The following is a 23,571-nucleotide window of genomic DNA, read 5'->3' on the forward strand; positions in this document are numbered from 1 at the left end:
GCAGGCAGATTCTCAACCACTGCGCCAGCAGGGAAGCCCGCCATGATTTTCTTTTAAACTTTAAAATTTGTAACAACACTCCAGGAATGAGATATGGAAGGGGTGAAGGGGAGTATTCTTATGACTATTAATGAAAAATAACATGGGTGGAAGGAAGGTAGGCATGCTTTAGAGAAGGCTGATAGAGTTACTGCTGAGGGAATCTTTTTGTTTAATGGAGAAAGTGAACATAGTGGCTCTGTTTGGGTGTAGGAGATTTCTCATGCTTTAGGTATAGCCCCAAATATGCGTTCTAAGTCGGAAAGGTCATCCCCTGACAGGAGGAGCTGGAGGAAAAATTCTGTGCCATTCATAGAGCAGTTGAATGCTAAGAGTTGAAGCAATGCCAGCTTACTGACATATTTACCACTTGGGTTTTGGTTGACCAGTGTTGTGTATTTTGACATGCTGATTGGAAGCTCTGCTTAAGTAGGTCCTCTAAGGTCACTCTATGGAGAATATAGGTGATGGAAATAAGATTTTTTTTTTCATAACAGAAATAAATTGATTTCCTTTCTCTCACATTCCTTTTTATTAGCTGCTCCAAGTTACATCTCTTCACAGCTTCTGCTGACATGTTGAAGTCAATGTAGGGGCATACTTCACTAATTGGCATTTATCTGGTGTTTGTATGTAGTCATATAAATTAGGTTTTCTGAGAATTCTGATCTTAATCCTGCCGATAATCACATTATGTACTCTGAGAAGATCTAGTGTTTTTACTTAAACTGCCAGGATTTACTGAATGTCAAATCCCTGTAACTAAATGTTTCCTCTTCTAATAAATGAATGCTTACTTCCATGAGGGCACAGTATTACCTGAGGCAACAGTTTTTTTTATTCATTTATTTTGTTATTCTGGCTTAGTAGTGGAGTGATGACATTTAGAACGCTTTGGTATTGTCCATAAAGGTGAATAAAATTTCCTTCTGAATAAAAGAAATGGAATATAAATATTTCTTCCCTTCAGTGACTGTTAATTGTATTGTTATGTTAGTGGGATTCTAAGACTGAAGAGGCTCTCAGCTACTGTGGGAAAGTTAGCACAATTTAATGTTGATTTTCATTCTTTTAGTTATTCTATGGGAGCTGGGGAATCTTAATTTTTTTTTCTCCAGATTGTATGTTTCCCTAATAAATTATGTCAGGAGGAAGGAAAAATAGCTTCATTGTGTGTTCTTTAAAAAAAAAAAGCAAAAAAAAAAAAATCCCCAAAACAACATGTAAAATCTAAATGGACTTAACCCACAATACATTCAAATAGAGGTTTATCATTAGTAGTGAACCTTTATTTTTGAGGGGAGGCTCATGAGTTCCTGAGAAAGTTATGAAAGCTAGAACTTCTCTTTTTATAGGATTTTTCAAAATAAAGAACTTATATTTATCTGTGTGTCCTTCCGGTGCTTTCCTGTCAAAAGTGACAGGTTCACAGTGTGAGGGGGAGAAGTCACAGTCTTCCTTGGACAAAACACTTTTTCTAGGCTTTTGTTTGTAGTCATGGAACCAGCAGCTTGCTCGTAGCCTGTCCTACTTCTGTCTCCTTCCTCTGGGTCCACATTCAGCTTCAATCACTTGGGGCAGGGACATTGTGGGGGACAGTGGGGTGGCATGTGGGTGATAGAGGTTGGTGGGAGGAGAGCAGGAACATTTTCTGAAAATGTTACTGCCATTTAGGGCTTGAAGCATAGGTATGATTTGGAGTCCAACTTAGACTAACTGATATGCTGGTATTGTTCATGTCTGGTTAAATGGCTTAGTTAGAGCACAGTGCTGGAGCCAAGTCATAGTTTCGATCTCCTAGTAGTTGTGTTGCTCGGACTCAGGTCATACTTCTGCAGCCAGCCTCATTTTGCAGCAAAGGCACCAGATGAGAGAGAGTTGCTATATCAGAACATAGCCATTACCTCTCTTGGAAAACCGACTTTAGTGTATTCTACAAATGGTGTGACATGGTTTTTGTAGAGGAAAGTTAGCCCACTGTGAACGAATTACACTTTTTTTTTTTTTTTTTTTTGCGGTACGCGGGCCTCTCACTGCTGTGGCCTCAGCGGCCATGGCTCACGGGCCCAGCCGCTCCGCGGCATGTGGGATCTTCCCGGACCGGGGCACGAACCTGTGTCCCCTGCATCGGCAGGCGGACTCTCAACCACTGCACCACCAGGGAAGCCCTGAATTACACTTTGATGAATGGCTGGGGGTGTATATGCATTTGCTGCTCATCAGACGTGTGTTTTAATCACTTGTTTGATTTCAGACTCCTGCTTTGAACTTGCTGTGGGAGAAGTGTTGCAGTGATAATGTCGTGGTTCGAACAGCCTGCTGTGAGGGTCTGGTAGCCCTTGTCGCTCAGGATCTTGCGGAGTTCAGCTATGTTCTCAATGGGATTCTCAACTTGATTCCATCGACCAGGTGCTCTTTCCTTCATGTTTCATCAGTTAATGATTTAAAGTTTTAGAAAAAAATTCATTCATTTGCCATTAAGGGTCACCATTCATCCTACTTGCCAGTTGTTTTTATTTCCCTAAAAATGTCATGCAGTTGAAATTTCATATGTGGTGAGAACATGCTAATTTAAGCTCTAAAAGTTTGGGGATTTGTGGTCATTTGCTGTACTTAAGTTTTGGGGTTCTGCTTATTTTGTCATTGCTCTTTTTAAGGAATAGCTAAGTAGTTTATAACTCACAGTTTGCAGTACAAATTCCTGACTTATTTTAAGAAAGCAGGTTGCCCATAAGCATCATTCCACAGTGGTAAAGTTTATACACTATTGGCAATACTTGGTCAGCCTTTAGCATCAGTGCATGCGTTAGAAACTAACAGCACTAATTTCTTTAAAAGCATTTTGTGGTTTAGACATGTCTTCCCCTGATTATTCCAAGTAAATAATGTTCTTTGAATTTGTTTGGAATGACCATATTTATTCCATTCACAGACTGAGGTTAATGGAATCCCAGGGGATAAAATGGGCATTCTGAGGTAGTCAAACAAGACTGTATTTGAACCATCCCATGGAAGTGAGCATCTCTTGTAAGATACTCCCTGAAAAGGAGGTGCCACTCTTTGCTTCAAGAAATGGTCTTGATCTATATGCCCTCAGTTTTGCCTGCTTTAAATCATTTGAGCTTCTGTCCCCTTCTCCCAACTCTTAACCCAGGCCCCCGCCTCCTTCTCTGTGGGGTTACTTGTTCTCCTGATGTTTCTTACTCACCTTTACTGTAGTATCATCAGAGCTGAATACTTAATCTTTTTTTCTGCCTTCTGTGGAGACGGAGTACAACTGTAACCATCAATGTATGGACAGTGCCTTCCTAAACTTGAGGTCTATTAGGTTAAGTAACCTCTGGCCTTTTAACCTTTCTTCACAAATCTTATTTTGTTCCCTTACATCAACTCTTTGAATCTTTTTGGAGCCTTGATTTTTTTCTTTATATTCTGCTATCTACATTTATAAGTCCAAGCCCTTTAGCATGGTATACGTGCCCTTCCCAAACTAGTTCCCACCTTCTGCAACCTGCGTTTTCTGCCATGAACCCTCCTCTAAGCCGTACATACCTGTTCCCGAGCCTGTGCATACTGTACCTCTGCATGGAATGTTCCTTCCCCTTCTCTTTCTGATATCATCTTCTTCATCCTTCAAGGCTCAGCTCAGATGTCACCTCTCCTGCCTAGACACTTCCCTCTTCTCAGCTGGGCTACTTGCTCTTTCACAATATATTTCTATTTTTAACCTGTATTTTTGTCTCTAGCACACTCTTCAGCAGTTAGTAGATGACCAAATCTTTCTGAATAAGTAAGGTTCGATCATGGCTAAAAACTTAACTCATTTTCTGTCTTTTTCTTTGTGTGCACGCCCATGTGCGCATGCACGCACGCGCACAGACTCAAACAAATGTTTTTAGAAAGATTAGTTTTAAAAGATTAGTTTTGAGGCGGCTTTTAAAAGGTTAAGTTTTTGTTTTTTAAAAAATTTTTTTATTTTTTTATTTATTGGCCGCGTTGCGTCTTTGTTGCACTGCGCGGGCTTCTCATTGCACTGTGCGGGCTTCTTATTGCGGTGGCTTCTCCTGTTGCAGAGCACGGGCTATAGGCGTGTGGGCTTCAGTAGTTGTGGCATGTGGGCTCAATAGCTGTGGCTCGCAGGCTCTAGAGCACAGTCTCAGTAGTTGTGGTGCACGGGCTTACTTGCTCCATGGCATGTGGGATCTTCCCAGACCAGGGCTCAAACCCGTGTCCCCTGCATTGGCAGGTGGATTCTTAACCATTGTACCACCAGGGAAGTCCTAAAAGGTTAAGTTTTAATGTGTCTCTCTTTTTGTAACTTATTGGTTGCCCTTAAGCAAGCCACCTAGATTTTGCCTCACCCTTTTTTTTAAATGCAGGTGTAGTATTAGTTCCTCCCTAAATATTTTCAAATGCCTTAAAATTCACAAACATAGAACCTCCTTGCATTGTCTAGTTGTACTGTTTATATCCAAAAGTAAGAGTATCAGCAGCTAAAGGGGCCAGGGGCCAGCTAATGTCTCTGACTAAGGGATAATTAGAGCATGTTAGGTTATACCTTTAATTCCAGAATGTCCTACTAGAAAATTATGCTGGTGTGGGATATCCTTCACACATCAGTATAAGTCCATCATCACTATTGTAAACCAAAAAGCATAAGCTTTGCTGAGAGTGGATCAGCATGTCATCTGTATATGTGAAAATTTGTCAGTAATATTAGATTTTTTAAAATTAAAAAATACATTTTTTGAATTAGCAACATGTTCACGTGGTAAAAAATTCAAAAGGGTGTAGGAGGCAAATTCTCTGTCTTTCCTCTGTATCTCAGTTTTTCTCCTCAGGTAAAACTCTTAACAGGTGTTGTTGTCCTTCTAAAGATGCTGTATGTACATATAACTGAAAATTTATATGTACATGTTTTTTCTTAAAAAAAATTAGTAGCCTACTATACATAGTATTCCTTATTTTGCATTTTTCAATGAAGCAAATATATCTTGGACATCATTCCTTACCACACATAAAGTGCTTTCTATTTTTTCTGGCTGTATAATATTCCATTGTATGAATATGCTGTAATTTACCAATTCCCTATTGTTTTCAATTATTTGCAATTATAGGCAGTGCTTCAATGAGTAATCTTACACATATAGGTTACCATTAGTTTTCAAGGGTCTTTGGAAATATGGCCAAGATATAGAAGAAAGCCTTGAATTTTATGGTAAGCAAATATAGGAATTTTAACAATTGAAGGATCCTGAAAAAACTTTTTTTAAAGTTTCTTAGAGTGTTCATGTTGTCTAAATTGTTAGCCACAGGAGATGTAGGCAGAGTAGGTTCTGAAGCTAACCAATTTAACTTTTGCATCAGTTTGATCGTGAAATGTGTTATATAAGTGCTAGGTTTTCTTTATTGTTGTCAGTAGAGGTAAGGATAATTTCTGAAGAATTTCCTTTGTTTTATTTCAAGTAGTAGAGCTTTGTGGTTTGTAGTGATTACAAAGACTATACTTTGCATTGTTTATGCCTTAACAAAAGCAAAATGAGAATCAAATTTAATAAATTAAATTTAATTTAATTACAAACAGGGATCCAAACAGCCTCCTCCTCCAAATGCTCCTCAGGGAATCTTCTGAGACAGAAAACCATCTTTTATCTTTGGGATCTGAAAACAAAAATGAGTTTGTCATTTCCCTGTGGTTCTTGGCTGAGACATTTTGGATCTTCAGTTTCCAGTGTTTAAATTTCTTCTTGTCTGTGGCTTTCTCTTCTTAAAATAGAGATTTATGGCAGTCTAGAGGCACCTTGGGAACAGAGCCACACAACGATTGCTCAGCTTTGATGCAGAAGAATGAGCCTAAAACTGTATTTTTTCATTTTGCCTACCTAGTATCCTAACATTCTTCAGAGGGAGAGAGAAAGAAGGAGAGGGAGAGGAAGGGAGGGAGAGAGGGAGATGGAGACAGAGGGAGGGAGAGAGGAAGAGAGAAAGAGGGAAAGAGGAGAGAGAAACGGCATCCTTCTGTGGAATAGATATTTAGAAGATGTAGCTTCCAGAGCTTTCTCAGCATTGCAGTAAATGTTGAAAGCTGCAAGGAAAGATGGAGGAAAAGTCAGTGAGGTTCTTTCTCCTAGCCTTATAACCTGCTCCTTGGATCTTTGCAGGTCTAGTATGTAAATTCCCTTGGAACATGTATGAAAAGCTGCCTCCTCTTAACCACCCCCCACCCCCAAATCCAACCCACAATTTGAGAAACATTGGTCTAGAGCCTGCTACATTGTATAGTCTGACTTTGAGTAAGATTTGACATTGGTAAAGCTCTGGTTGTCTAAACTTCAGGGAGTGGCTGGGAAAGTATCTGGCTCTGTTTGAGAGACTGTTCCCTTCAAAGGAATAGTTGGATGTCCAGAGTGTTCTCGGTTCAAAGCTGAGGCAACATGAAACAATTGTAAACTAGTTTTTATAGCTTCTGTAAACAAAGAAGTGGATTTAAGAGGTTGAAAATGTTCTTTTAATCAGTAAGGAAATTTGAAAGAAAAAAAAATATTCCCTAGGGAGGGTGAAGGAAAGAAGGGGGCTACAGAGAAAACACAGTTAGGAAATTATTATCACCAGTTAAATGTAAATTTTGAAATTAAATAAAATTAGGGTGAATGATATACATAGTAGCATGTCCTTTTCTTATCCTTTAAAGAACTGCTTGTTTTCAGTTTAGATTGTTTTTGTTTTTACATTTGAGTTTATCCTATGATAAAGATTGCCAAAGCAAGGAGTTTCCTCATTTTTCTTTCCTTAGATCCCCGCCCCCTCCCTTAACTGCACTAGCTTCTAGAAAGCTCATGCAGCCATTGTTATAGTTGCTTAGTAACGGGATTGTGAATAAAAACAGTACTCTTCTGTGGAACCAGGTATTTAGTTTTCGATACTGAGATGTCATGACAGCCTGTAATTTCAGTTCAGCTGCTTCCCCGACCCGCCACCCCTTCTTTCAAAAAATGTGTTTGGTAGGACGGTTATGCTCTAGATAAACTAGCGCTTCATTTGTGTTCCTTTTGTGCTTTCAAACAGGGAATGGACCTGCAATTTATGTATTTGGGGGAAAAAAATGTATTAGGGTGTGAGAGATTAAAGTCTATTTTCTGAGATTCCTAAAGGCTACTTTTTAATAAATCTCAAATAGGATATTAATAAATGCCCATAATGGGTCCCGGCTAAAGCTGCTGGATCCAGTGAGTCTTTGATCATGGATTGATGAGGGTCCAGTTAGATTTAAAATGACTTTGAGAACTATTTGCAGTTAAGATTTAGGGTAATTTCATGAGAAAATTCTTATCTCTCAGGGTCTTTTCTTTTGTCGATGACCCTGTTCCTTGGAACACTTAATTGCTTTGTTATCATGTAGGAAACGGTTAGCAACAAGGAGACGCTGTATTCATACCTTGTATTATTGAGGCTTTTCTGTACTATTTAGCTTCTTTCTCTTTATTTTATTTGGCAGGAGAAGAAGAACCAAAGAAGGATGCCTTTATGAGGTTTTTCCAAGATTTGAGGAAGACAGTCTTAGTTAGCATGCTTTCATTTGCAGCCAGGGAGTCAGAGAATTTTTCATGAATTTGAGATGGTTTCAGGGTTTATATCTACATTGGTATCATTGCTCATTTAATTTTAACTCTTATCTGACAATGACAGAATTCTTGGACCATGTCTGTCTCCTCATCTTGTCTTTTAAGTATTCCGTAAGCCTTTTAGCTTGTTTTCAGATGTTCTCTTTTCCTTTTTTCGAATTCTTTTTCTTTCTCTAAAATTACAGAATCTCTCTCAACTTGTAGCTCATCACCAGAAAAGTAATTCTAGCCACTTTTCTCATCTAGGACATTCTGCCCTATTTCTTTTTAAGTTAACTGATCTGGTTGAAGGCTTTGTCACAAAATATTCCATTGTAAGAGTCATGTATTTATGCTAAGGTGTTTTTAGGTGATTTAAGAAAAGTGACTACTGAAATACATGTTACTTTTTTTTAAATTTTATTTTATTTTATTTTATTTTGCGGTACGCGGGCCTCTCACTGTTTTGGCCTCTCCCTTTGCGGAGCACAGGCTCCAGACGCGCAGGCTCAGCGGCCATGGCTCACGGGCCCAGCTGCTCCGCGGCATGTGGGATCTTCCTGGACCGGGGCACGAACCCGACATCGCCTGCATTGGCAGGCGGACTCTCAACCACAGCGCCACCAGGGAAGCCCACATGTTACTTTTATAATGGAAAAGTGCTTCAGAAGAAATCAGGCTGTTTTCTGGTACTTAGAACTTTCCCAAGCAAAAACTCAATAGCATTATATCTTTTAGATTTTTTTGAAAGAAACATTATTTTTTGTCATTTATGGGTTAACCATGGGTTCCACAGAACTGTTTTTTTATTTCCTCCCTTTCTTCCTGGCTCCGTCTCTCTTTTCTCATATAATTTTATTATAAATTTAGGAAATGACTTGATCATTAATCTAGTGTTTAACATTCTCTTATTTGCTGGTGACTTACTGTACTTAAAACTGACCACTTACCCTTTCTAGTTAAAAAGAGACTTGGCTACGTTTGTACCATTTGCTCCCATGATACCCAGGATGCCCTCTTTTGGGATGTTTGTATAATTCTCTTCAATGCAAACTTTTGTTATTCTCATCCCTGGTCAAAAAATTAGTATGGGGGGCTTCCCTGGTGGCGCAGTGGTTGAGAGTCCGCCTGCCGATGCAGGGGACACGGGTTCGTGCCCCGGTCCGGGAAGATCCCACATGCCGCGGAGCGGCTGGGCCCGTGAGCCATGGCCGCTGAGCCTGCGCGTCCGGAGCCTGTGCTCCGCAACGGGAGAGGCTACAACAGTGAGAGGCCCGCGTACCGCAAAAAAAAAAAAAAGGAAAATTAGTATGGGTACTTCCTTGCATCTCATATTTAGAATATTTCGAAACTAAAGAACCAAGCATTAATTGTAGTCTTTTCAAAAGGAGACCGAGCATACATGAGCAGTATTTAATGCCGTAATCAAATAAACCCCAAAGGAAACCTGAGATATGGTATTCATATGCACAGTAGTAATTGTGCTGTATTTACCTAGTGAAGAGCAATTTTTCTGGGTGGTTTTAATTAGTATAGTTTGTAAAGCTTGACCAAAAATTTTTTTCTTTTCTTTTTCTCTGGAGTGTTCAGCATCATTATTGACCCACACTCCTTATGATGAGATCTGGGTTTGGCTCTTATGCCAGTGAAAATTGAGCTTCCATTTTTTAAAATTAATTAGTTTATTTCTTTGTGGTACGCGGGCCTCTCACTGTTGTGGCCTCCCCGTTGCGGAGCACAGGCTCCGGACGCGCAGGCTCAGCGGCCATGGCTCACGGGCCTAGCCGCTCCGCGGCATGTGGGATCTTCCCGGACCGGGACACGAACCCGTGTCCCCTGCATTGGCAGGTGGACTCTTAACCACTGCGCCACCAGGGAAGCCCTTTTTAAAAAATTTTTATTGAAATACAGTTGATTTACAATGTTGTGTTAGTTTCAGGTGTACAGCAAAGTGATTCAGTTTATATATATACACATATATATATATTCTTTTTTAATATTCTCATCCATTATAGGTTATTACAAGATATTGAGTATAGTTCCCTGTGTTATACAGTAGGCCCTTATGGGTTAGCTGTTTTATATACAGTAGTGTGTATATGTTAATCCCAAACTCCTCATTTATCCCTCCCCCCTCCTTTGGTAACCGTAAGTTTGTTTTCTATGTCTGTGAGTCAATTTCTGTTTTGTAAATAAGTTCATTTGTATCTTTTCTTTAGATTCCACATATAAGCAATATCATATGATATTTGTCTTTCTCTGTCTGGATTACTTCACTTAGTATGATAATCTCCAGGTCCATCCATGTTGCTGCAAGTGGCATTATTTCATTCTTTTTTAATGGCTGAGTAATATTCCATTGTATATATGTACGACATCTTCTTTATCCATTCATCTGTCAATAGACACTTACGTTGCTTCCATGTCTTGGCTATTGTAAATAGTGCTGATATGAACGTTGGTGTGCATGTGTCTTTTCGAATTAAGTTTTTCTCCAGATAAATGCCCAGGAGCGGGATTTCAGGATCATATGGTAGCTCTATTTTTAGTTTTTTAAGCAACCTCCATACTGTTCTCCATAGTGGCTGTATCAATTTACATTCCCACCTTTTTTTTTGCATTGTTTCTTGTCACTGCGCTTGTAGCTCAGGCCTGAAGTTTCCTTTGCTCCCTCTTAGAGGGTTCTTGAGTCAGTTCAGTTTGTTTTGGCAGCTACCCAAGAAAGGACTTGTTCCAGCTGACCTTTACTAAAGGACTTTGGGCAGAAGGTTCTTGAGTGTGACAGGACTCTGTGGGCTACGAGTTACAGAAACCCACTTGAACTCGTTTGAGCATAAAACGGTGATTTTAATTATTTTGCTAAAGGGGTGTCCCACAGGACTTAAGAACAGGGATGTACCTGGGCCTCAGAAACAAACTGGATACAGGCTGTGTGTCTCTTCTCTCTTGCAGCAAACTGACTTCTCTGCTTCCTAGTCTACAGGACACCACCTGCTCCTGGGTTAACATCTCTTATCTGTAAGAGATAGCCAGACTGAGGTTTGAATTTCTTGGCCACAATTACAGATTTCCAAGGACCAGCATGTGTGAGATGTTCACTCCTGGACCAGTCAGTTCTGCTAGGGGCTGTGTATTAGTTTTCTAGGGCTGCTGTAACAAATGACTACAAACTTAAAGCAACAGAAGTTTATTATTCCACAATTCTGAAGGCCAGAAGCCCAAAACCACAGTGTCAGCAGGATTGGTTCCTTCTGGAGGCTGGGAGAGTCAGTTCCATGCCTCTTTCCTAGCTTCTGGTGGCTGCTGGCAACCCTTGATGTTCTTTGGCTTGTGTCTGCGTAATTGAAATCTCCGCCTCTGTCTTTTCATGACCTTCTTCTCTGTGTTTCAAATCTTTTCTCTCCTTTGTGTGATAAGGATACCAGTCATTGGATTTAAGGCCCACCCAGGATGATCTCATCTTAAGATCCTTAGTTATAGCTTTAAAGACCTTATTTCCAAATAAAGTCACATGCACAGGAACCAGGGATTAGGACTTAGATGTACTTTTTTTTTGCGGGGTGGGGGGTGGTGGTGGTGGGTGGTGGGGGAAACGACAATTTAACCCTCTACAGGCTGGGTCTTCATTGTGTGAATATTCATATGCTGGGATCCTTTCTATAGTAACCATATGAATGGACAAGGAGTGGTAATTCTCAAAACAGAGAGGAGACTGGGACATTATTACTGAAGATTGAACTTGGGGTAAAGCCATGACTCTAGAAATAGGTATCTCTCAGCCTCTCAGCTCAGCTCTAGCTTTGAAACATAATTGTACTTAAGTACAGGTGATGATATTCTGTGTTACTCTGACTGGGATCGAGGGAGGAGTGGGTACTTCCCTAGAGGTCCAGTGGTTAAGATCTGCGCTTCTACTGCAGGGGGCACAGATTTGATCCCTGGTAGGGGAACTAAGATCCCGAATGTCATGCTGCACAGCCAAAAAAAAAAAAAAAAAAAGATTAAAATGGGATAGAGGGAGGAGAGATTGAGTGGATGGAGAGTCATCGTCAAAGATAACATGATTGTTTTATTGTGACGGCAAGATGCCACCATGTCTTCCATCATCATCATCATCATCATCACCATCCTCTGGAATATTTTTTTGAAAGCGTATATTATCTCTCCAAACAGCAATAATGATAGCAGCAACCACTGCCTTGGTTGCCAAGGGAAGGGAGGTAAAGGAAGGAAACTAGCTTGGAGTGTGATACAAAAAAATAGCGAAGAAAATTTTGGAAAAAAATAGGTGTTACAAAGAGGAACTCTTTGATTTTTAAAAATTTAAAAGAAAATTTCAGAAGTAAGTAGCATAGTGTTATGAACCCTCATGTTCCTATCACTCAGCCTAACAACCTTTAGCTCATGGCCAGTCCTGTTCATCCATAATCTCATCCGCTTCCATTCTACCATATTCTTTTGGAGCAAATCCCGGACATTGTATAATTTCTTCTGTAGATATTAAGTATATATCTCTTTTTAAAAAACATAACAGTAATGTGATTATTACACCTGGATATATGTGTGTGCGTTTTGTGTGTGTGTGTGTAGTTTTTAAATGTCCAGTCAGTATTTAGATTTCTAATTGCTAATAATATATATATATTTTTTTGTGGTACGCGGGCCTCTCACTGTTGTGGCCTCTCCTGCTGCGGAGCACAGGCTCCGGACGCGCAGGCTCAGCGGCCATGGCTCACGGGCCCAGCCGCTCCACGGCACGTGGGGTCTTCCCGGACCAGGGCACGAACCCGTGTCCCCTGCATCGGAAGGCGGACTCTCAACCACTGCGCCACCAGGGAAGCCCGCTAATAATATTCTTTAAACAGTTTGTTTGAATAACCATCCAAATAAGAATTAGTTGTTAATTCTTTAACATCTCCTTTAACCTATAGGATCTCCCCTTCACATATATCCATATTTCTCTGGCTGCCTCTCTCTTTCTTACAATTTATTGAAGAAACTTGGTTGTTTGCAGTGATTCCCACAGTATGGATTTTGCTGGCTGCTTCTCCATGGTGTGCTTTAACTTATTTCTCTGCATTTCCTGTAAATTTTGCTCTAGAAATTTGATGAGATTTAAGTTCAGTTTTTGTCGTTCTTGCAGGGGCGTGTCATGGGGGGAAGACTTCTTCATAGGGAGCAATGTGTTCTTCCATGGGGAGGGACATAATGGTGTTAGCAGTTGATGCTTAATGGCTAGATCCATTAATTCATTAGGAGATTCAAAATAGTGACATTTTAATTCTACAATTTTTTTCTTCACTTATTACTTGAAATATTGCTATAAAGAGAACCATCCCCATATCTACTGTTTGGTTACCCAGTAGTACAGTTTGTATAGGAAGGGCAGGATATATACTTGATTTTTTTCTTTATTTACTAAACTTCAAAACAATCAGTTTTTTTTTATGCCTTCTTCAGTATTGAACAATTAGATTTTATTTTATAAAGAATTATAATGAGCTCATGGATTTAAACATAATTGATGTATTTCTATCTTCTTCCTTCTTTTTAAAAAATCATATTTTGAGACTTTATTATCTTTTCACTATTTTGAGTTTATATTAGACCCACTCTTTTAGAAGCAGCTTGAGAGAGAGAGAGAGAGAGAGAGAGAGAAGGAGAGAGAGAGAGAGAGAGAGAGGGGAAGAAATTTTAGTAGCTTCAAAAGTCCTATTGCTATTTAATGATGTTCATATATAACAAATGAATTAAGAGGGAAGGGAGTGAAAAAAAATAGCATCTTCCAAAGGGGTCTTCTTGCAGCTGCTCTGATCTTAAGTCACAGGAACCATCTAATATTCATAAGATTCTCTTCGGTGTTAATTGGTAGTGTGGTGAACTTAGCTGCATGGTGGGCAATATTCAACATAGTAGTTAAATCTCTTTTTACCATACCGAATATTTCTTTTATTTTACTTATTCTGTAAGGAGTCTTAAGTTGGTTTTAATGTTGTTTCTACGTGGCTTAAGATGTATTAAAAAAAAAAACAACACCCAACAGAAAACACTTGCCTCCCTTCCCCCAACAGGATTATTTCATTGCTTGATAATGTAAAGGGTATTATGTTAACTTTATCTTCCCAGTCTTTACAATTCCCTCATTTGCTAAATGTACAATCTCAGAGAGGACTATAAGCACAACTAGTAATATCATTCATATTAGCTTATTTAGTAATAAACTAAATAACAAACTTTATAATAATAAATATATGATACTGTAATTTCAGTGTGCATATGTAAAATCACGTAATTATAGAACTAGAATTACCTTCAAAGGTCACCTCTGTATCTAAGCAAGACAATACCTTAGCTGTCTTCCATCCATCCATCTGTCCATCTACTAATTAAACACTTATTGAATATCTCCTGTATACCTCTACTAGGTGCTGTGAGATCATGGTGAGGAAAGCAGACATAGTCATTGCACTCATGATGCTTTTCATTTAAAGAGAGAGATTGCCATAATCACATAGTCACACAATTATATATTAAACTACATTCAAACAAGAACACTGTGCTGAGAGTGCCTTTAATGTGGGAGTTTGACCTTGTCATGGAGGACAGGGAAGGCTTCGCTGATGAAGTGACACTTGACATGAGACTGAGGAATGAATAAAACTTTTATAGGCAAATAGGAGAGGGTAGAATTTTCCAGTTACAGGAAGTAGCATGTGCCAGGTCCCTGTGGTGGGAGGGAAGATGATTAGTTAGGAAGGCCTGAAAAATTTCAAGAGCAAGAGGAGAGTGGTTTGAGATGAAGCTGGGAAGAGAAGTAGGGCTCAGACAATTCAGCCATCAGACATTCATGATGGCTGATCTGCAGGATTTGGGTCTTTATCCTGAGTGCAGAGGAAGTCTACTGAAGTGTAGTGGTGAGTATCAGTGGTTTCAAAAAGACCACTCTGACTTCAGTGTGCACATAACATTAAAAGTGCTGGGTTTTGGATAGGCAAATAGTGTGGTACAGGGAGATGATTTTAGGTGGCTGTTACTGTAGTTCAGGTGAGGGATGATAGTTGCTTCCTAGAGATGAAGGGAAATAGATGGATTTGTGAGATATTTAGGGAGTGAAGCATTTGAGGTGGATTGAATATGTGGATCACTGAAAGGGATATATCAAAGGTGACTCCTTGATTTCTGGCTTCTCTACCAGGTAGATAGGAAACATTAGAAGACCAGGTATGTGGGAAGAACATGAGTTTGGTTTTGGACATGTTGAATTTGAGGCACAATTGAGATACTGAAAAGGGACTATCCAGTAAACAGTTGGATATGCCTTTTTTTGGTAATGACATCTCTCGAACATATTACACTATGAACAAGTTAGTCATAATATCTAATCAGATCTCCTCCGCCTTGATTAAAAGTCTTCACTTTGATTTGTTAAATAACTTTCTGGGTACCTGTGTACCTCAAACACAGCCAGCCTGCTTGTCTAAGGGCTAATTCCAGATCCTGAAAATGTTCTCAGAAGTCTACTTCCTCGAGTTAACATGTTTTTGTGTCTATGCTAAACTGTGAAGGCAGGTTCTAAATAAAAGACACGGTGGTTATTTCATTATTTACTTAAATTTCTGCTCATACTGTATATCTAGGAGATCAGGTTTAATCTTCTTTTTGTGTTCAGTGGTCCTTCCTCACCTTGAGATTATAAATCTTCTTTCCTCCTTTTTTTTCACTAATAAAAAAATAAAAGTAGTGCATACATTTTTGAAAACTCGAACAATGGCACTTGTGAAAGTAGTAAGTGGTAAAATTTCTCCTTTTTACCATTTTCTCTTTCTTTTCTTCTTTTTAAAAAATTCACTTTCCTGTTGGGCCCTGGTGGAAACTAGGAAGTGACAGTCTGGAAAGGCTCAGGGAGAGTAGAGTGGCTCAGAGATTTCTCCAAATATTGGCCTTGGTTTCCTCTGGAGTATAGGTAAAGCTAGGGTGATCTGAAATCAGATCCAGGCACGTGGAATCAGGGGCCAGCTAATTCCAGTGAAATTGGAGCCCCATATGTAGATGTACAAAAAAGTATTTATAAGGGCTTCCCTGGTGGCGCAGTGGTTGAGAGTCCGCCTGCCGATGCAGGGGACGTGGGTTCGTGCCCCGGCCCGGGAAGACCCCACATGCCGCGGAGTGGCTGGGTGAGCCATGGCCGCTGAGCCTGCGTGTCCGGAGCCTGTGCTCCGCAACAGGAGAGGCCACAACAGTGAGAGGCCCGCGTGCCGCAAAAAAAAAAAAAGTATTTATAAGCCTATACATTCCATGTGTTTTAAAATTGGGTATCTTATTCATATGTATATTGTTCTAAAACTTGCTTTTTTTCCACTTCATATGTGTTGGACATCTTTTCATAGATCTGTTTGCATCTTTATTAATAGCTGCAGACTATTCTATAATATGATTGTGTCATATTTTAAATATTTCTCTTGGCAAACGTAGTTTTCTTCTTCCATTTCTTTAAGATAACAAATGCCTTGTAAGATCTTCTTTTGGGCATATGTAAGGGTATTTCTATATGATAGGTTCTTACAAATGCAATTTATGGGAAAAAGACTGTTCATTTAAAATTTTTATGGACACTGCTAAATTGCCCTCCATAAAGTCTGAATGAATGTATGCTCAACCTGAAAATGCTTATTCCCCATTCACTCATTAACACTGGATATTATGAATCATCCTCTTCTGTGATCTGCATATCTATATTCTCTGCTCATTTTTCTATCATATGATCTGCCTTATTTTGTTGCTGTTTTTTGTTTTATATATATTAACCCTTTGTCATATGTGTTATAAATATTTCATCTCAGGTTATCTCTTATCTTAATTTTATGTTTTCTTTCCCCTGAAAACCCTCCCCACTAAATTTGCTAAAGTGATCTGGAATTTTTATGACAGATTGTCTTTTTTTTCTCTCTTTTTTGTACTTTTCCCCTCCAAAACCTCTCTTAACAATTGCTTTAAACTTTATAGTGACATTTGAAAAATGTTAAAGACTTGATTGTAAATTCTTCTGGTATTCATTCTGAACAAGTTCTTTGTAGGCTATATCTTTCTACCACTTCATTTCTTTCTTATGCTTTATCTTAAAAAAATAATAACTTTATTGAGATATAATTCACATATTTAAACTATTCTTTTAAAGTGTGCAATTCAGTGGTTGTTGGTATATTTACAAAATTGTGCAATCATCCCGCATTATATTTTAACTGGAGAACCTCTTGAAGAAAATTTTTCAGAATACTGTGTCTGAAAAATATTTCTTTTGTCTTCTTACATTATTCTTAGTCTTTTTGGGGACGGGGGTTAGATTTATTAAGTTATATAAACCTTTCTCTCATAATTCCATATACATTGCTTCATTTAGTGTTGCAGATGAGAATTCTGATGCCAAATTAGAAATGATGTCAGTCTAATATTCTTTATTTTATAGATTTTATTTTATAACTTAAAGTTCATAGAATTTTCTCTTTACCTATGGATTTGGGAAATGTCAGAAATTTTTTCAGTCATCTTGCCTAGCACTTGGTAGCCCTTTCAGTTTGAAGACTTAGGTCTAGTGAATTTTTCTTCTATCCTTTCTTTGATTTTTGCTTCTCTAAAGGTTATGTTTTCTTCTATTTTATTATTTTGATTTTTAGCACTATTCAAACTCTTGTAACCTCTTTCTGCAATTATACAGATTTCATATAAAAATTTTTAATTTTGTAAGAGCAGATCTCAGATTCAGAGTAAAAATGGCTTGAAAACAATAAATAGAGGGTTTTGTGAAGAAAGATGGAAAATACTAGGATTTAGGCATTTAGGACTTAACTGTAGTTATTTTTAGGAACATTCTAGGTTTTAGCATTCATGAACTCTGAAACTTCTGTTTGCATAACCTTACAAAGGGAAAAGCATCATAATCTTTATGGTACAGTTACCATATTAGATTATCACAATTCATGGAAAAAATAACCAGGTACTTTACTGACATAGTATTATTTATTCTTTAAAACAACACAGAGGTGGGCTTATTATTATGATTCTCTTGTACAGGTGAGGATGTTGAGGCTTCTGGACGTTAAGTGGCTTGCCCAACATTCCCTAGCTAATTAGAATTAAAGCAGGGATTTAAATACAAATCTGAAACCATCCCTCTCAGCCCACTTGAAATATTTAAATAATTTAAGAAATTATTCTAAAATACTTGAATTTAGGCAATGTGTTACTATTTGAATGGATCTACACGTGATTTGATTAATGCCATCATCTTTCAAAAATTATAATCTATTCATGTTACACTCTTGCTTAAAATATAGTGTGGGGGCTTCCCTGGTGGTGCAGTGGTTGGGAGTCCGCCTGCCGATGCAGGGGACACGGGTTCGTGCCCCGGTCCGGGAAGATCCCACATGCCACGGAGCGGCTGGGCCCGTGAGCCATGGCCGCTGAGCCTGCGCGTCCGGAGCCTGTGCTCCGCAACGGGAGAGGCCGCAACAGTGAGAGGCCCGCGTACAGAAAAAAAAAAAAAAAAAAAAAAATATATATATATATATATATATATATAGTGTGGACTCAATTATCCACACAGTAAAGTCTGGATCCACAAATATAACAAGATGTAACTTAAAGGTTAAAAAACTGGAGTTAATTTACCAGCCTCAGTGGTTCTGGGAACTCCCTGGAATTAAATGCACATAGGATGTATGTGCTTTTCTCTGGGATTCTAGTGCTTTCATAAAGGGGTAGGTGACCCAAATTGGTTAAAAATCATAAGTCCGTTATCTGTCTTCTGTAAAACTCTAGTCATATGACAAATAAATCATTAGATAAGGAAAACCAATATAGTTTTACATGGAAAAAGGGATTATTTAATGAAACCATATTTCTTGGAAGAAATTCAGTCAGAAATTCCGTCAAAATTGATCATCTAAAATGAGTACTCTTTAAACTAATCATTAGGTCCAGAGAGTGGCCTTATGAGGTTACTAGGTGAGGCTTGGACTTTTTCCATTTCAACCATACATAAATGGAGTCATTTTAGCTTAAATCAGACTTTAAAGCTGATTACCAGTTGTGTAAACATTGCAGACAAGAAGACAAGGAGACTTCTGAACACGTAGTGACCCTCTCACCAAGGTAAACCAGGGCAGACTCCTCTGATAGGTCTCAGTCGGATACTGGAATATGGAACTGCTCACTGATTCAGTGATGATTAGAATTTATCTACTAAATATAGCTACAGACCTCAGATTTCATGGTCTTGTATAAAAATCTAGGCACAGACCTGGGTCAGAGCCATAGGGTTTTGTGTCATCCTGAAGATTAACTTTCAAAAAGCAAGACAGCAGCACTGAGGCCTGTGACTGAGGTCGGACATTCACACCCAGGAATAGGTTCTTGATAAATTGGTGATAGAGCAGTTACAGTTTCCATGCTGAAGACTCTCCAGATCTCTGTAAAGGAAAGTGTACAGGGTTGTGAAGAGCTGGGGCATATACTGGAAGGTAGCATTCCTTAAAGTCTGGGATCCTTAGCTACAGAATGGTTCTCATTCTGTAAAAGTGAATGGTGTGAAGAATTGCAATGAAGGAATTTATTCTAAAAGATTGGATGCTGAGGTATCTTCTTCCTAAGCTTTAGAGGAGGAGGATTCTAGAAGCTCAGGGTGTCAACAGAGAAGGTTCTCGAAGAATCTGAGCAGTCTCGAAGGAAGAAAATAAGACAGTACCTTGGTTCCCAAGGAGATATCATGCCATCAGACATTCCTAAGACAACAGCATGTCACCCCAAGTTTTTTAAAAATTTACTTTTTAATTTCTATTGAGTCTCAGTGGAATTAACTAGCCATATATATATATATATATATATATATATATAAAATTTTTTTTTTTTGCAGTACACGGGCCTCTTACTGTTGTGGCCTCTCCTGTTGCGGAGCACAGGCTCTGGACGCGCAGGCTCAGCGGCCATGGCTCACAGGACTAGCTGCTCCGCGACATGTGGGATCTTCCCGGACCGGGGCACGAACCCGTGTCCCCTGCATCGGCAGGCGGACTGTCAACCACTGCGCCACCAGGGAGGCCCAACTAGCCATATTTTTGATGAAGGCAAAGTAGAATTGACACAATACCAATGTAGAGTATGTGAGAAAAGCTGAACCTCAGTTTGATGTCCAGCAGAGAACACACACAGGAAAGAGAATCTTAGGGAACAGGCTTCATGCAGTGTTGAGGCCTCTGTCTTCACCAGAGGATCCATACAGGAGAGAAACCATACACCTGTGATATCCATCACAAAACACTCATTCATTAATCTGCACTGCATGGTCATAAGAGGATCCATGTGAAAAAGAAAACATACTGTTGTATAGATTGTGGGAAATGCTTCAACTGCAAGAGAAACCTCACTGCTCACCAAAGAATCCACTTAGGAAAAAAACCATGTGAGTGTCTCCAGCAGTGCTATGAAATAGAAATATATTGTACTATGAGCCACAACTGTGAGCCACATTTATAATTCAAAATTTTCTAGTAGCTGTATTAAAAAGTAAAAAGAAATGGTTGATATTAACTTTAATAATATATTTTATGTAACCCCACATTTCAAATATATTATTTCAATATATAATCAGTATAAAAAACTACACGATATTTTACAGTCTTTTTTGTCTTCTAAGTCTTTTAAATTCAGCATGTATTTTACACAACAGCACATCCCAATGTGGATTAGCCACGTTACAAGTGCTCAGTAGCCACATGTGGCCATTGGCTACTGTATGGGACAGTGCGACCAAACCTTTCATAAGCTGTAAAATTTTAAATGCCATGAAAGAGTACACTAAATAACATCTTACGTAATTGCCCCAAAAGATATCAATTAATTAAGTCCAAGTCTTGTCTTGGCTGGAGATAAAGTTAAAAGTGATTTCTTTTTTGTTTTTTTTTGAATTTTATTTTATTTATTTTTTTAAACAGCAGGTTCTTATTAGTTATCCATTTTATACATATCAGTGTATACATGTCAATCCCAATCTCCCAATTCATCACCACCACCACCACCACCACCCCCCCGCCACTTTACCCCCTTGGTGTCCATACGTTTGTTCTCTGCATCTGTGTCTCAATTTCTGCCCTACAAACCAGTTCATCTGTACCATTTTTCTAGGTCCCACATATATGCGTTAATATACGATATTCGTTTTTCTCTTTCTGACTTACTTCACTCCTTATGACAGTCTCTAGATCCATCCACGTCTCTACAAATGACTCAATTTCATTCCTTTTTATGGCTGAGTAATATTCCATTGTATATATATGTACCACATCTTCTTTATCCATTCGTTTGTCAATGGGCATTTAGGTTGCTTCCATGAGCTGGCTATTGTAAATAGAGCTGCAATGAACATGGTGGTACATGACTCTTATTGAATTATGGTTTTCTCAGGGTATATGCCCAGTAGTGGAATTGCTGGGTCATATGGTAATTCTGTTTTTAGTTTTTTAAGGAACCTTCATATTGTTCTCCATAGTGGCTGTATCAATTTACATTCCCACCGACAGTGCAAGAGGGTTCCCTTTTCTCCACACCCTCTCCAGCATTTGTTGTATGTAGATTTTCCGATGATGCCCATTCTAACTGGTGTTAGGTGATACCTCATTGTAGTTTTGATTTGCATTTCTCTGATAATTAGTGGTGTTGAACAGCTTTTCATGTGCTTCTTGGCCATCTGTATGTCTTCTTTGGAGAAATGTCTATTTAGGTCTTCTGCCCATTTTTGGATTGGGTTGTTTGTTTTTTTAATATTGAGCTGCATGAGCTATTTATATATTTTGGAGATTAATCTTTTGTCCGTTGATTCGTTTGCAAATATTTTCTTTCATTTTGAGCGTTGTCATTTCGTCTTGATTGTAGTTTCCTTTGCAAAAGCTTTTAAATTTCATTAGGTTCCATTTGTTTATTTTTATTTTTATTTCCATTGTTCTAGGAGGTGGATAAAAAAAGATCTTGCTGTGATTTATGTCAAGGAGTTTTCTTCCTATGTTTTCCTCTAAGCGGTTTATAGTGTCCAGTCTTACATTTAGGTCTCTAATCCATTTTGAGTTTATTTTTGTGTATGGTGTTAGGGAGTGTTCTAATTTCATTCTTTTACATGTAGCTGTCCAGTTTTCCCAGCACCACTTATTGAAGAGACTGTCTTTTCTCCATTGTATATCCTCGCCTCCTTTGTCATAGATTAGCTGATCATAGGTGTGTGGGTTTATCTCTGGGATTTCTATCCTGTTCCATTGATCTATATTTATGTTTTTGTGCCAGTACCACATTGTCTTGATGACTGTAGCTTTGTAGGATAGTCTGAAGTCAGGGAGTCTGATTCCTCCAGCTCCATCTTTTTCCCTCAAGACTGCTTTGGCTATTCGGGGTCTTTTGTGTCTCCATACAAATTTTAAGATTTTTTTGTTCTAGTTCCGTAAAAAATGCCATTGGTAATTTGATAGGGATTGCATTGAATCTGTAGATTGCTTTGGGTAGTATAGTCATTTTCACAATATTAATTCTTCCAATCCAAGAACATGGTGTATCTCTCCATCTGTTTGTATTATATTTAATTTCTTTCAGCCGTGTCTTATAGTTTTCTGCATACAGGTCTTTTGTCTCCCTAGGTAGGTTTATTCCAAGGTATTTTATTTTTTGTGTTGCAAGGGTAAATGGGAGTGTTTCTTTAATTTCTCTTTCATATTTTTCATCATCAGTGATAGGAATGCCAGAGATTTCTGTACATTAATTTTGTATCCTACAACTTTACCAAATTCATTGATTAGCTCTAGTAGTTTTCTGGTGGCATCTTTAGGATTCTCTATGTATAGTATCATGTCACCTGCAAACAGTGACAGTTTTACTTCTTCTTTTCCAATTTGGATTCCTTTTATTTCTTTTTCTTCTCTGATTGCCATGGCCAGGACTTCCAAAACTATGTTGAATAATAGTGGTGAGAGTGGACATCCTTGTCTTGTTCCTGATCTTGTGGACATGCTTTCAGTTTTTCACCATTGAGAATGATGTTTGCTGTGGGTTTGTCATATATGGCCTTTATTATGTTGAGGTGGGTTCCCTCTATGCCCACTTTCTGGAGAGTTTTTATCATAAATCGGTGTTGAATTTTGTCAAAAGCTTTTTCTGCATCTCTTGAGATGGTCATATGGTTTTTATTCTTCAGTTTGTTAATATAGTGTATCACATTGATTGATTTACTTATATTGAAGAATCCTTGCATCCCTGGGATAAATCCCACTTGATCATGGTGTATGATCCTTTTAATGTGTTGTTGGATTCTGTTTGCTAGTATTTTGTTGAGGATTTTTGCATCTATATTGATCAGTGTTATTGGTCTGTAATTTTCTTTTTTTGTAGTATCTTTGTCTGGTTTTGGTATCAGGGTGATGGTGGCCTCATAGAATGAGTTTGGGAGTGTTCCTTCCTCTGCAATTTTTTGGAAGAGTTTGCGAAGGATGGGTGTTAGCTCTTCTCTAAATGTTTCATAGATTTAGCCTGTGAAGCCATCTGGTCCTGGACTTTTGTTTGTTGGAAGAGTTTTAATAGTAGTTTCAATTTCATTCCTTGTGAGTGGTCTGTTCATATTTTCTATTTCTTCCTGGTTCAGTCTTGGAAGGTTATACCTTTCTAAGAGTTTGTCCATTTCTTCAGATTGTCCATTTTATTGGCATAGAGTTGCTTGTAGTAGTCTCTTAGGATGCTTTGTATTTCTGCGGTGTCTGTTGTAACTTCTCCTTTTTCATTTGTAATTTTATTGATTTGAGTCCTCACCCTCTTTTTCTTGATGAGTCTGGCTAATGGTTTATCAATTTTGTTTATCTTCTCAAAGAACCAGCTTTTAGTTTTAGTGATTTTTGCTATTGTCTTC

General features: G+C 38.5%; 1 protein-coding gene across 3 annotated transcripts in view; it reads left to right on the plus strand.

Annotated features, from left to right (window-relative positions):
- FOCAD (focadhesin) overlaps nucleotides 1–23,571 on the plus strand; it is a 312,885-nt gene that overhangs the window by 30,747 nt on the left and 258,567 nt on the right. For all 3 annotated transcript variants that reach the window (XM_067744497.1, XM_067744498.1, XM_067744499.1), the window contains one exon: nucleotides 2,294–2,448. In XM_067744497.1, coding sequence (XP_067600598.1) covers nucleotides 2,294–2,448 — 155 coding nt within the window. The remainder of the gene's footprint in view (nucleotides 1–2,293; nucleotides 2,449–23,571) is intronic.

Source organism: Pseudorca crassidens, chromosome 7 (assembly GCF_039906515.1).
Source record: "Pseudorca crassidens isolate mPseCra1 chromosome 7, mPseCra1.hap1, whole genome shotgun sequence".
Classification (NCBI taxonomy): domain Eukaryota; kingdom Metazoa; phylum Chordata; class Mammalia; order Artiodactyla; family Delphinidae; genus Pseudorca; species Pseudorca crassidens.